Below are 14,649 nucleotides of genomic sequence, written 5' to 3'. Positions count from 1 at the left end.
AAAGCTTCCATAAACCTCAACAAACCCAAATCTTTGAAGCTCATCTTCCATCCAAAGTCAAGAAGATCTCTTGTTCAAGTTCTTTGAAGTTCTATTAGAAATCAAGCTAAAAAGCCTCCATAAACCTCAACAAACCCAAATCTTTGAAGCTCAACGGATCAAGCCTCTAAAGCCCGAAGAACTTCAACCTAAGATCCTTCACATTCTAAGACTTGAAGAACAATAAATCATTAACAAGCTCAAAGCTAGTGATTTGTTGTGAAGACTGTTTAATCCATCTTCCAACCAAAGTCAAGAAGATCTCTTGTTCGAGTCAAGTTCAAAGAAGATAGAGTCAGAGGGTATTCTTTTGTAAAAAAATTGAAATAGAGATTGTACTCATTATTCATCAATACAAATTTATATTTATAAATCATATTTCTTTTCAATTGTTTGATTTTCTGCAATTGAAAAATTTTGTGTTTACAAATACATTACGATAGCTTTATTACTAAAACTCTACTGTTAAAGTTATACTTCCTAAGACAATGTCAATGGTCGCATATTGTGGAAGAACTCGATATGCATGGTCCTTACTTCTCAGTAAGGAGATTGTATTATGGTGCCATCTAAAAGGTTAAGGAAAGTGACAAGACATTGCATATGGCATTATTGGACACATGTATGTATACTATGATTCTATGATTGATAAACAAGATGAGGGCATAGTTTATGTGTTGTATAATGGCTTGGGGGATGTACGGTGGCTTGCCTAGCTGGAAGTCTTTGGTTGCGTGGCTTGTAGTGGTAAACCATGAGAGGGGACAAAACCGGCATTTTTGTCATCTAGCAAGGAGCCAATGACTTTGTAGTTGTGGGCCAATTATGGGCTGATTCTGGCCATGCTTGTCTTTAAGATTCCTCTTGGGATTTCTAATGTCGTGAGAATCCTACAACGGTTGAGATATAAACAATGTTTGCTTTATATATTATACTATACTATTACCAGTATCCTTGAAATTACCCAAATACCCAAAGATCTATTGGATGAATATTTATTTATGGTGATCACCACGATCTTTTAATATAGATTGAGCATTAGGTTAGAGATTTGAGATCCACCCTCAAATACTCAATTTTACTATTTGTTTATGCGATCAATTATTTATTGCAGAAGTTACAGCATAGAATAGTACTACAATTTTTTTTTTCATTACGAACTTCTTTAATAACTAATTATAATTATAGTTTATAAAAAAACTAATTATAATTATTGTGTATCCAATTAACTCATTTAATAAAATTTCTTATTGTCAATTAAAAAATTTGAGGTTCAAACTCTCTTACACCATAAAACCAATTGATATCTTGGCTTAATGAAAAAAAAAAAAACAATTCTCATAGAACAAATCCATCCTCACTTCCTCCTATTTATCTAAGAAAAAAAATCTTTGTAATGTCACTTAATGTTTAATTCACTGTATACCCAATTAATAAAACAACCCAACATCCAAATCAAGATCAAGCTCATCATCATTTTTATTTTATCCTATCCCATGTGATCCAAGCACACTTAAAGGGATCTCTTTTGGGGGAAATTGCCCCAATATCCAAGATCTATTGCATGAACATATTTAATTTTGAATGAATGTATATTCATCACCATTAAATGCTCATCGACATAATCCTCCAAATCCATAACTCCCAGCAACCTTCAAATCTATAAGGGAAGCAAAATAATTAACCTCCACTGACTAGATTACCCAAAATCAACTTTGAACCAAACCATTTTCACCTCCTTACGAGACCCATAGCTTAAGACTACAAAAACTCAGAAGTCTTATCAGTTAAGAGTAGCCTCTTAGGAATTTTAGACATCCTTAAAGATCTCTATAAAAAGCGAAGTAGTTGAAAACTTTAGAGAATGAGGAAAAATAAATTTCACTAGGGATGGTAATTTAAACCCACACTTGTGCGTACTTGCCTCTCCCACCCTTGACGTACGAGTTTTACCCGGCCAATAACAAATAAGGCTAAGATGAGGGTTAACATCTCCCCCCCCCCCCCCCCCCCACGGCATCCATCTTGTTTATATTTTAACACAATTAAAATTTATTCATTTATAGGTTTTTTTATAAGACATACATATGTGCTTTTAGTATTCTTAAATTTATAATGTTTTTGCATATTGTATTATTGAATTTATACTTTTATGTTTTAATATTTACATTGTTTATATTTTGTAATTTTTGTATTCCTATGTTTGAATTGTTTTTGTATTTCTTATTACTTAAATTGTTGTATTGTTATGCTTTGAGAAGGTATTGAAAAGTTAGAACTTGTTTTTTTTTTTTTTGAGTTTTAATTTAATGCATTCAAAATAAACTTATACAATAATAAATTATATAAAAAAATTTTGAATGTGGCTAGATGGGTACTCGTGGGCACCCGCAGGTATCTGCTAGAACGAGGCGAAGAAATAAAACCTGCGCTGAAATGGAAGTGGGGTGGGGCGGGGCGGGGTTGGGGAATAGGAAACCCACCATGTTGCCATTCCGAAGCTTCACTAACCTCAAATATTTTTGTTTACTATTGTCTCACAAAATACAACGTTTTGTGCCAAAAACAATAGAAGGCATAACAAGTTTCTTAGGTTCATGATCACATGTGGAGAATCCTCTTCCTAATTCTCTTCCTCTTAACTATCACATCACTCTAAAATTTTCTCCATCAGTCATATTTTTAGGCTCGATGCCTTTGCTTATTGTATTCATTGTCTAACCCCCTTTTATTTGCAAATTAACGATTTTGTGTGCATCTCCTAGGATAATACTACTAGCCTTCATCACAATATGTGTTGATGAGAATAGCAAATTCAACCCTGGTTTAAAAGTGAAGTCAATCCAAACACAACACTTGACAATACAAAGAAAAATGCCCCAAAATTAGACAATAAAGCTATTGTAAATTGTAATGACTAATCCTCCATTTTATTTTATACTTTTTCCATTGAGGGGTTTATAAAAAAATAAATAAAACCTTAGCTTCTAAAAGCAAATGGAAAATTACAAATTTATTGGCTGGTTTATTTATTTATGTTGGCTAATTTGGTTGAGACATAATATTTATTAGGTGACAAATTTTTTTTTTTTTTTGAATGTGACAATTAATCAGTTGAATTATAAAACTCTACCAAGTAAATGGTACAAAAGCTTAAATGTTGACAATTTTCTGAAAAAAAAAAAAAAAAGTAGATGATGACAAAGTTTGTTAATAACACAATTTGTTTCATTTTAGGCTAAGAAAGTAAAAACTCAAGTAAGAAGAAGAAAAAAAATCCCAGCAACTAGATCCTAAATCCATCATCTATCCTCTCAAACAAGGAACGCCGCACAAGTGCCCAACAACATTATAAAATTTCAAAAATCCAAAATCAAAATTTAAACAAAAGTCCAAAAAAAAAATCGTCACTCTTACACTTCCCTCTCCCACTCCCACACACAAACGCAAACACAAACACAAACACCAACACACAATCCACTTCCTTCTTCTTCGAACTCTCCGACAACCAATACCACACATAAAAAATAAAAAATAAAAATAAAAAAAGCAGCGTTTTTCATCGAGCTTCCCACATGTCTATACTGTAATAATGACCCGGACCCGTTTGTTCCGTTCTCGGAGCTCCGAAGAAAAAGAAGAAGAACAACAACAACAACAACAACAACAACATTATAGCAAGCACAATATCACAACAAGCACAGGCATGAGAGTTATAGTGCCTCTACAAGGCGTGGTTCAAGGACGAGGTGGCCTTTTCTTAGGCTCTGTAATTCCTTGCGCTCTCTTTTACTTTTTTCAGCTCTACCTCAAACGCCACCGTTCTGAACCGAAGTCTCCGCCTCCGCAGCCACCGCCGGAGAATTCGGGGGGACAGTTGGCTGAGGTGTCTGTGTCCGTGCTGCCACGCTCGCTCTCTCGGGTCCATCTCACACCGAGGAGCCCCGGTGGACCCGCTTACGTGTCGGGTCGTGCTAATTCAATTGTTAAGGGTGGTGACTCGCCACACGACGTCGGTTTGAGGAAGGCCTTGGAGGATCCGTATCACCAGTCGAGTAACCCGGATGGGGTTATCCAGCTTGGCTTGGCTGAAAACAAAGTGGGTTTTGCTTCTTTTTTTTTTTTTTGTTCATTTCAATGATTGCTTGGAAAATTTAATATTGTTTTTTGTAAACTAATTTTGATTATTGGTTTTTTTTTTTATAAATGTTTTGGTGGGTTATAGTTATCATTGGACTTGGTTGGAGAATGGCTTGCGAAGAATGCTATATTTGGGGAAGAGCTGAGTATTGGTGGGATTGCTAGTTACCAGCCATTTGATGGGTTGATGGAGCTCAAAGTGGTAATTTAATACCTATAAATCTATATTTGTGATATGAGCTTTTTGTCTCTGTGTAAATTGTAATTGGTTTGAATGTTTTTGGGTTGTTGCATGCAAGGAGTAGAACTACGGCTGTGTTTTATTTGTCTGGTTATGTTTTTTTTTTAATTTAAATTCTAGTTCTGTATTGCTTAGATAATGAGGTGGAATCCAAGTTTTTAATTGTATGAATTGGTTTTGATTGGACTTTTTACAAAATTGTATTTCCTGGTAAATGTGATTGATTGGCAGTGACAATGTCGTAGACTGTTCTAGGCTGCTGACATAGAAGTTGTGTATGCATGGATTCATTTCAGAGTGATTTTGCTGATTTATAATTGGTAATGTTTTTATGATTTCTGAAGCTGAGTTCAGATCCTGAATGCCTTACCTTGCTGAAGGCAATTCATGAGAGAGTTCCATATCCACTACTTTAAAAAAAAAAAAACTCTTAACTAATTCAATGTGTATGTAAGCACTAAAAGAATTTCACTAAATGAATTACATGTAATTTTCTTCTTGTAATTGTTGGATATGTCCTTAAGAAACAAGTCCTACTTCACTGGACTAGGATGTATAGCAGGTTTATTAGTCTTAACTCTGTCTTGGGCCTCGGCAGGCTCAACTTTCTGTGGCTGATAAATATTCTCCTATTAATCTAACATTTCCAGTTGTGGGTTCCTCATCTATAGATTCCTGGCATCTTGAGAACGACTTGTTTCCAGCCAAAGGAATCTACTAATCCTTTGCAGTTTAAAGCAAATGGATGTTCTTCTAGCTGTTGATCTTAAACAGCCCTGGCAGAGATCATTTTGTGTGCTTGTCCTAGTCAAGATAAAACTTAAAGAATGATAGCACTCTCTTTAGGTATTACATAACAGATGCTGAGCTCAATTAACTTTCAGTATGATTTGCTATTATTTGTTGCCATTGCAGCAGTTGACCTTTCAAGCATGCTCTTAGACTAGATTATAGATGGTCAAGTGGAATATACAATATTTTTGAGCTAATAATTGATACCTTCTTGATCTGGTGGCTTCTGTCTTAACTATATCTGATTTGGATTTAACACAGAATGAATGGACAGTTGCTACCATGTTTGGCAATAGACAATTATGTTCAAGTATAGATATAAATTGTTCAATGATTTGTATATTCCCAACTTTGTGTAAAAGTGCTCATTTTAAGTTATTCAAGACTAAGAGCTGATATTCTCTGGCATGACTAGTTGGCCATACAATACTGTGGGATTTTAGTACTGCCACTTTAAAACTTCGTTTTTGTTTTATGTCATAGTTTATTGTTCACATTATTTCCTATAGATAATTGGAAATTTGAATAATTAGGGTGAGGTTTATAACTCTTGTGTACTTAATTTACCTATAGAAAAGACACATGAATCCATTTGATTAGAAGAGTTATGTAAGTAATGATTATTAGTTTGGGGCATCCTTTCTCTCCTCTCTTTAATAAAAGCCTGGTTCTCTGGATGGACATTAATCCCTTCATGGATGCCAACATCAGTTTTTGGCAGAGTTATGACCTTTCATTTATGTGGCACTTAAAAATTCAAACATATAGTGCTTTTACTCCCATGGACTATGTATGTAGCTTTCTTGTATGTGTAGTATATCATTGGACTACAATTACAGTTGTTGTCGTATCAACATTCTCTTGTTCTGCAGGCAGTGGCAGGGTTCATGTCTCAAGTCATGAAAAAGTCAGTTTTCTTCAACCCCTCGCAAATAATATTAACTGCTGGTGCAAACCCTGCAATTGAGATGCTTAGCTTCTGCCTAGCTGACACTGGAAATGCATTTCTTGTTCCCACCCCATATTACCCTTGGTAATTACTTGTTCAGTGTTTCAAAAGTTATCTTTAGGCTGCCAGCTATCTGGTGAGAATACTGAGAATTTGAACATGCTATGCAGTTCTGACAGGGATGTAAAATGGCGAACTGGGGTGGAAATAATACCCGTTCCCTGCCGCAGTGCTGACAATTTCAGATTAAGTATAACAGCTCTTGATCGAGCATTCAACCAGGCAAAGAAACGTGGTACAAAAGTTCGTGGGATTATCATATCAAACCCCTCAAATCCTGTGGGCAGTCTGCTTGATCGGGAAACACTGTACAGCCTTCTAGACTTTGCCAGAGAGAAGAACATACATATTGTCTCAAATGAATTATTTGCTGGATCCACTCATGGAAATGAAGAGTTTGTGAGCATGGCCGAAATCATTGATTTGGAAGATTTAGACCGGAACAGGGTTCATATTGTATATGGTCTATCAAAAGACCTCTCTCTTCCAGGTTTTAGGGTGGGCATTATCTACTCCTTCAATGATAACGTACTGGCTGCTGCTAAAAAGTTGACAAGGTTCTCCTCTATCTCAGCACTATCGCAGCGTTTGCTTGTCTTTATGCTTTCAGATTCAAACTTTATTCAACAATTCATTGAGATCAATCGAGAGAGGCTCCGAAGAATGTACATAAAATTCGTGGCAGGGTTAAAGCAATTGGGAATAGAGTGCATAAAGAGCCATGGGGGTTTCTACTGTTGGGCTGACATGCGTGGGTATATCCCCTCTTACAGTGAGAAAGGGGAACTTGAGCTCTGGGATAAGTTGTTGAATATAGCTAAGGTTAATGTAACTCCTGGATCTTGTTGTCACTGTATTGAACCTGGATGGTTTCGGTTCTGTTTTACTACATTGACCGAAAAAGATATTCCTGTTGTTATGGATCGAATTCGGAAAATTACCGAAACCTGTAAATCTCATAGTTGAAATGTCAAACAGGGTTAGATTTATTTTTACAAGCCGTTGCTGTAGCTTTAGGGTCACAGTTGTAGAAGGCAGAAGCATACCTCAACTCTGAATCGACCAAGTGCAATGCAATGGATTAAGTTGCCTTATATTTAATGTGCTGGGACTTGTGCTTAAGATTTGGAATATGGATCTGGAGGTGATTAAAAGAAACTTGGTTACCTGGACTGTGTAGATATAAATAAACCAGGTTCATTGTAAAAATTCTGGCCTCTATGCTCATATTTGCATGGCCCAAAGGAAAAGGGCAGAAGGTCACCTTCTATTTTCTGCCACTTGGCATTCTAGAGTGCACTTTTACGCCTTTAATATCAATGATTTGCAGACAGCTAGAAACATATTTGATTCTTCTTGCGGTTTAGCGGCCCTATTTGAAATGATGCAGCGGTAGTTGTGACTTGTGATTAGACAAACTTGGCTAAAAATGATTCTACAAGGGTACATTTTTAGAAAATTGATCAATGGCAATCCGTGAAAGCTACATGCTTTTCTTTTAAAACACCACAAACTGATTCCTTAAATGTAGTTAAAGATACTTCAAACAGAAACTTCCAGGGAGCGGGTCCCCATGGCAATCTTCTTCTGATTGAATTATTTTAGTTTGTCAGAATTCAACTCTTAGTGGCCTTCTAGTCACAGGCCATTATGGCTTTACATAATTGAAACACCTTTTCCCCTCTGAAGTCCTTATGGAATCCACTCCATCAAGTTTATCAGAGCTGAAAGAAACAATAAGTGGTACACTCAAGAATCTCTCCCAGGCTGTTTCTTGTGGTAGTATTAAAATGAGTCCCTCCATTGACACACCGACATAATGCAGTTTCCTCTCACCAGTCATAATAGACTTATAGTAGAAAATAGTAAAAGAGCTGCAGCATATAAGGAGCTTGCTAGCTGCTGCTGCTCGTCTTAGCTTGTCTAAATTTCTTTTCTTCACACTTCCTTTTTTTTCTTACTTGATCTTAGTAGCTACCTACCATTCCACTCAGGTGTGTCCATCAGTGTGTGTGCGCACATGCACTGAAGGAAAAAAAGAAAAAAAAAAAAAAAAAAAAGGGTCTTATCCAATGTACAAAGATTTTGTGGAGTATGAGAGAGGTTATGGTAGATAACCTTACCCTTAATTTTTTTTTTTTGAGGCTAATCCCGGGCACATGCACTAAAGAGAAGATTAAAAATTGGGAGAAATGTTTAGTATTGATCTGCAAATGAGATACATTAAACGAATGATTTTATTGCAAAAAATTAAAAGTCATGAACAATTGATGATGGTAACTGGAGAACAAATACAAAAGAATCAATTTCTATTTCTTATATATGTCAAATAAGCAACTCTTTTGTCCCCTCTGCACAACTAAACAATGTCCCCTTTGCAGCTAGACTACTTGCTTTGATCTCTGCTCCAAAAATATACTGCTAATCTAACTTGGAGGCTGTCCAATAAATCCTGTAATGTGTACATAATCATATTACCCCAATCCATTTCTGATAGACTCGAGAACCTGAACAACCTCTGCCATGCTTGGCCTCCTTGAAGGAACCTCAGATGTACAAATGAGCCCCAACTTCATAACCTGAATAAGCTCATTCTCTGCAAAACCTCGCAAACTTCTATCAAAGCAATCTGAAGCGGAGCCACTTTCCAACAACTCCCGAACATATTCACACAAGATAACCACCTCATTTGCTCTTGGACTCTCTACTGGTTTCCTCCCTGTAACCAACTCTAAAAGGATAACTCCAAAGCTATAAACATCACATTTCTCACTCAGTCTCAAACTTTGAGCTAACTCTGGCGCAACATACCCAACTGCAGTGTGGAATTTAGTTAAACCATAGTTATCCAAAATGGGAAGCAATTTCCCCAACCCATAATCTGATAGCTTAGCCTCATACTTCTCATCTAAGAGTATATTTGTTGATTTGATGTTGAGATGAAGAATTGGAGGCCGGCAGTCATGATGAAGGTAAGCTAGGGCCCTCGCTGTTCCAAGAGCAATGTAAAACCTCCTAGACCAAAACAACGCATTATTGCTGCCACCAGAGCTGGTGCCTTCATAATTAAGTCCATGTAGATTATCATACAGATTCCCATTTGTGACAAATTCAGATAGAACCAACTGCATTGTTGAGGACCAGTAGTAACCCTGAAAAGCAACCAGATTCGGGTGTTGAAGGTTGCCTAGGCGTCCAATTTCTTGCTCAAATTCATCTTGGCTTCTGATCCTTCCCAGAGTCTCAAGCTTCTTCACTGCAATTGATATCCCGCCTTCAAAGTTAGTCCTGTAGACTGAACCAATGGACCCACCACCAATCAGACATTCCTTATCAAGCAAAGCTTTTGTGCCAGCTTCCCAATCTTCATACTTAGATGGCAAACTTTTGCTGAAGAGAACCAGCTTCCCAATTATAACATTTGATTCCGTGGAACCTAGTGGTGTGCTTTCAACAACCATTGTTTCATCAACTTTTTTCCTTCTGCTAGCCCTGATGTTCATGATGTATACCACACAAACACCAGCAAAGATCACTGCAGCAGCAACAATTGCGACAATGACAGAATTACTCAGCTCCTTGGTTTTCCTTCGTGTAGAACTTGTACCGTTGCCGTTTGCTGAGCAAGGTGTGTCCAAGGGGGTGCCACAGAGTAGGGGATTGTTAAAAAATGCATATGGACCAAAATGCTGTATGGATGGAGGAATGGTGCCAGAGAGCTTGTTGTAGGAGACATTTAAATGTGTTAAATTCGTCAGATTTCCAAGAGAAGGGGGAATGGGCCCAGAAAGTGAATTATTTGACAAATCCAGAAATTGGATTTTTAAAATGTTCCCTAGGCTCGGAGGAATGCTTCCATTGAGCCGGTTTTGATGCAAGTCAAGAACTTCTAAGGAAGTTATGTTGTAAAGGGTATCAGGAATTTCTCCCTCTAAAGCATTACCAGAAACATCCCTGCATCAACAAATTAGAATTTCTTCAGGTTTGAATTAAAAAAGTTTGATTGGAGTGTAGAATAATTTAAAAAGGCGATTGAACTCACAGCTCACGAAGAAACCTGCAGTTGCTTATATCATCAGGAATATGGCCAACAAGGTGGAGATTGTGCAAATCCAGAATGAGAAGCAGCTCTATGCTTCCCAGCTCCTTTGGGATAGTCCCGCCTATTGAATTATTACCCAATCGAACCACATATAGATTCTCCATATTTCCAATCCCTACTGGGATACTCCCATTCAGCCTGTTGAACCCCAAGTCCAAAACCTTGAGACTTCTACAATTTGTAATGCTAAGTGGAATTTCCCCATCCAAATTATTGCCTGAAGCATCAAAAAACTCCATGCTCTCACTACAGGTGATCTCAGGGATCTCCCCATGAAACCCATTATAGGATACATTGAACAAAGAAATATTTTTGGATCCAAGAACCCCAAATGGTGCCAGCCCTGTAAACAAATTGCTAGCAAGGTCCAAAACTTTCAAGCTCTGGCATGCTGAAATCTCCTCTTGAACACTTCCTGATAGCACATTGCTTCTTAAAATCAGATACTCTAACATAGGAATACCACAAACCCCCGAAGGAATGCCACCACTAAGATTATTAAAAGAGAAATCAAACCCTGCAAGGTTCCTGCAATTCAAAATTGATACAGGAATTGAACCCGAAAGCTTGTTACTAGACAGAGAAACATACTTGGTTTTATAACAATACTTGAATAAAGCTGATGGTATCTCCCCGGAAAAACCATTCTTTGACAAATCTAGAAACCGAATGCTCGGTAAATCACCAATAAACTCTGGGATTGACCCGGATAATGCATTAGAACTCACATTGATCTTCCACAATGTCTTAATGTTAGCATAATCTTGTGGGATATTGCCTGAAAACCGATTCCCAAACAATGTCAAAATCCTCAAATATTTCAAACCTGACAAGGCTGGTGACAACACCCCACCAAGACTAGTGTTCCATAAAAGAATCCTTTCTACAAATCCAGCCGAGTTACAGAACACACCACTGTAATCTTGGCAATGGTCAGCACTCAAAACCCATGAATTTAAGCTACTCTTCGGATCACTGGTGATATTTCCCTTGAATTGAAGCAAAATCTCCTTCTCAGTTGCTGGTGACACTGTAGCAATCCCAATAAAGCAGGAAAGAAAGCATAAAAGAGCATGAGAAAGACGAAATTGATAAAGTCTTCTCATGCTCGCAACTCTGTGCTGGTCAGAGTGTCTATCCGTTTGGCATTATGGTAGCTGGATCCAATTGACAGAAGATCTGAGCTTTCTAGCTACTGTGCTATGAATGTAACAATTCTTTTCCAGAATGAAAAAATACATTTTTTTTTCTCACTGGAATTGAAAAGGAAAGTACTCTGACAATCTAAACGCATTAATTCAAACAGAAAATGGAAATGCAAGTACCTATTGAAATAGCTTCTTCTTTTGCTTCTTGGTTCTCTCAGTTTAGCCTGAACAACGGAGATCTGGGACTTTTTGTGTTCTGGGTTTGTATCAAATCAAATAAAAGTACCAAAAATCTAGGCTTGCAAAGAGAAAGAGAGAGAATGAATGGAGGGCAGGCAGGCAGGCAGGCATGGGAGTGTTTGTAATGAAAATGGTGAAATAGTGACTGTCTTGGCTGGAAAGAAAGCAGGTGAGAGTGAGTGAGCCAAATTTAATACTTAACTGCTTTTATAAAAAAAAAAACCATGTATTTAGCAGTTGCCACCAACAGAAGCTGAACCACGTGCATGTGAATCTCTTACACACACAAAAACTCTCTCTCTCTCTCTGTCTCTCTCTCTCTCTCTCTCTCTTTTGTTTCAAAAACTTTTCTTTTAACAATGATTCATATGCATCAAATATGAAACCCAACCTGTCTTGCTCTTTCTTTTTCTAGTATCTCATATAAGCACCGTGTAGGCCCTTTTGTTTACTCAAACCCAGCATTTACTCTCTCTCACCCACCAACCACGCCACCACTGCCATAATCAACCAACACCCACAAGACCACCATCACTATCAACTATTTACTACTCTACCACCCAGAAAACATAAAGACAAAGTAGTAATAAGAAAACTAAAAAAAGAAAGAGAAAAAAAAAAGAAGAGGAAGAGAAGCTTTTGCCTTCTTTGTCTGTCTGTACTATTTGACGAAGAGAGGGGGCTTTTGCTTTGCTTTGTTTGCTTTTTGGCTTTGAACCTTCTTTCTAGTTTCTATCCGTTTCGATTGTGACTTTCGTTGTTTTATCTTTTTTTTTTTGTTTATTAAAAGTTTTACTAATATTAATTTCAGCAGATGATAAACGTCACAGTTATTATTATTATTTTTTTCAAAACTTTTCTAAAGCTCTACTCTAACCAAATGAAGAAAAAAAAAAGTTAAATTTCTTCCAATTTATGATTTGGAAAAGGATTTGACATAGCCATAACTGCTATGAATTTTTTTCCCCCACATCTATGTTAAATCTTGTATTTCCAACCACCCATAAAAAAACATACATTTACCTAATCGCTCATTTGTTTTTTTGTCGGTGGGAAATCATTAGCAAGTTGTATTAAATATGATATGACTGAAAACTTTCTTGGAAAGTTGAATCCAATTGCCACGCATGTTGATCAAAGTAGCATAATTTCTCTCATTTGATTGAGTTGGATGGATAAGACTCTTTCTATTTTGATTTATGCAATTATGCTGAATGTCAATAATCAACACAGTCTTGTTCGCTTACGTACTTAGCTTGAGTGGCAGTTTTCTCTTTGATTATGGAAGATGCATGTAAGAAGGCTTCTGAGGTCACTCTCATAAAACAGTGCCTATTGTTATTTTTAAATTAATCACATAAAAATATTAAATAAGTATGAAACATCAATTTTTTAAATTTATTTTATACTTCAATAGTAAAAGGAATGATGATTTGAGTTTTAGATGTCTCTTGCAAAAACATTAAAGCATATTAATAAGTTGAGTTAAAAGACTCTTGCTAAGTAAGAAATAACATTTTTCACACATAATATGTCTTGATTATTGTATTAAAAAAATAATATTAATGATAGAATCAAATAAAATTGATGTTTTTATTTATTTATTAATAATTCAACAGTTTTGGGAGATGATATTTAATTCTTATATGTCTTCGTTAGAAACACCTGAATGTGTTAACGAGTTGAACTATAAAGTTTTTGACAAATAAAAGTATTGTTATTTTAATCACAACAAATCATATTAAAAAGTAATGTTATTATGCCTTTGAATGAAGTTTGTGGTGTGTATTTATATTAGAATTTCTTTTCTACTCCTTCTGTGTGTTTGTTTCTTAACAAAATATATATTAATATTGTAAAAAATACTATGTCCCTGATCTTTTTGTCAAACATGATGTGTACAAAATATTGTGGTCGTAATCTTACTCAATAGTATTTACATGGTTTTCCATATGTTATAGGGTTACACAGACAGGATCATCTAGGTGACTGGGTCTATGACTCTTTTGTGCGTTCAAGGCCAACCGTGTTAAGGGCTATTCCTTTTTATATGTTTTCAAAGGTTTGATTTAGTCTTAAAATCTGGCCGTTTTAACCTTATTTTCCCTTTCAAACTTTTTGTCCGTTTACATTGACTAAAGGGAATAAGAAGAATCAATGGTCAAGAAAAGTACACTAGCAGAAGCCAATAACATTAAGTTATTAATGACCGTCCGATTTATTGCGGCTTTTACTATCGGAAGGTCCTCATCCAGGTTTCTATGCCGTGTTTGGCTGGTCTATGAAATGCTTTTAATACGTTCAATAACAGTTGGCATTTGCATTTGTGGTCCACAAACAGTGACCCCATAGCACTATTTATGATTTTTCTTCTATTTATGAGTTTTTCTTTTTAATTTTCTCTGCTCCCAATATCAACGTCACAATGCACTTTTTTAAGCAAAAATACTGCTGCGAAGCACTTTAATATGGCTCCAAAATGGTGCATTGGCCAAGTTAACTCTAAGTACACGCAACAATAAGGTGCGTGTACATCAACCTCCAGTTAAATATCATTAGTTTTGTGCTAAACAAATGTGGATCGGAATTGTTAATAAATTATTTTAAGCAAATTTTAACACTATTTTCTTCACATGTAAAAAGTTTTCAAAAAAATGAACTCATTTTTTTCATAAATATTTTCAAACCCAATGTTCTTAAAGTATTCATTAACTTTTCTTAACAAATTTAACAACGCCTGGTAAGCATTAATCACAAAATTAGTAGTATGGGTTAAGTGTAATCAGCAAGCACTGTACCCGATGGTATGGTAGTTGTGGATTGTTTACAGTCTCTCTTGCTTTATGCAGAATCTTTGTCATGTGCAATTGTTATGGCATTAAGCCCGAGTCTCTTTCTGTAGCTTTCTGAAATGAGACAATTTAATAATTTATATGGG

The 14,649-nt window shown here is 36.2% G+C and overlaps 2 protein-coding genes across 2 annotated transcripts; one reads left to right on the top strand and one right to left on the bottom strand.

The window, feature by feature from the left end:
* The first annotated feature begins 3,393 nt into the window (after positions 1 to 3,393).
* Positions 3,394 to 7,501, top strand: LOC142611554 (putative aminotransferase ACS10). Its single transcript, XM_075783617.1, has 4 exons — positions 3,394 to 4,138; positions 4,265 to 4,381; positions 6,085 to 6,245; positions 6,332 to 7,501. The coding sequence occupies exons 1-4, from the start codon at positions 3,632 to 3,634 to the stop codon at positions 7,185 to 7,187; spliced, it is 1,641 nt and encodes a 546-aa protein (XP_075639732.1). The 5' UTR covers positions 3,394 to 3,631; the 3' UTR covers positions 7,188 to 7,501.
* A 939-nt stretch (positions 7,502 to 8,440) lies between these two features.
* On the bottom strand, positions 8,441 to 12,369 carry LOC142613644 (putative LRR receptor-like serine/threonine-protein kinase At1g12460). Its single transcript, XM_075786083.1, has 2 exons — positions 10,264 to 12,369; positions 8,441 to 10,175 (listed from the first exon to the last, which is right to left on the bottom strand). Exons 1-2 carry the CDS (start codon positions 11,427 to 11,429, stop codon positions 8,696 to 8,698), a joined length of 2,646 nt encoding a protein of 881 aa, XP_075642198.1. The 5' UTR covers positions 11,430 to 12,369; the 3' UTR covers positions 8,441 to 8,695.
* Between the last annotated feature and the right edge of the window lie 2,280 nt (positions 12,370 to 14,649).

The sequence above is a fragment of the Castanea sativa genome, chromosome 10, assembly GCF_040712315.1.
Source record: "Castanea sativa cultivar Marrone di Chiusa Pesio chromosome 10, ASM4071231v1".
In the NCBI taxonomy this organism is placed as follows: domain Eukaryota; kingdom Viridiplantae; phylum Streptophyta; class Magnoliopsida; order Fagales; family Fagaceae; genus Castanea; species Castanea sativa.
This window is presented reverse-complemented; position numbering and strand designations above follow the sequence as displayed.

What these genes read in the sequence shown, in the direction of transcription:
- LOC142611554 (XM_075783617.1), top strand. Translation starts at nt 3,632, where the DNA reads ATGACCCGGACCCGTTTGTTCCGTTCTCGGAGCTCCGAAGAAAAAGAA. An exon ending in TTGGCTTGGCTGAAAACAAA is followed by an intron (nt 4,139 to 4,264) that starts GTGGGTTTTGCT and finishes GGTGGGTTATAG; the next exon opens with TTATCATTGGACTTGGTTGG. An exon ending in GGTTGATGGAGCTCAAAGTG is followed by an intron (nt 4,382 to 6,084) that starts GTAATTTAATAC and finishes CTTGTTCTGCAG; the next exon opens with GCAGTGGCAGGGTTCATGTC.
- LOC142613644 (XM_075786083.1), bottom strand. Translation starts at nt 11,429, where the DNA reads ATGAGAAGACTTTATCAATTTCGTCTTTCTCATGCTCTTTTATGCTTT. An exon ending in TGCAGGTTTCTTCGTGAGCT is followed by an intron (nt 10,176 to 10,263) that starts GTGAGTTCAATC and finishes TTGTTGATGCAG; the next exon opens with GGATGTTTCTGGTAATGCTT.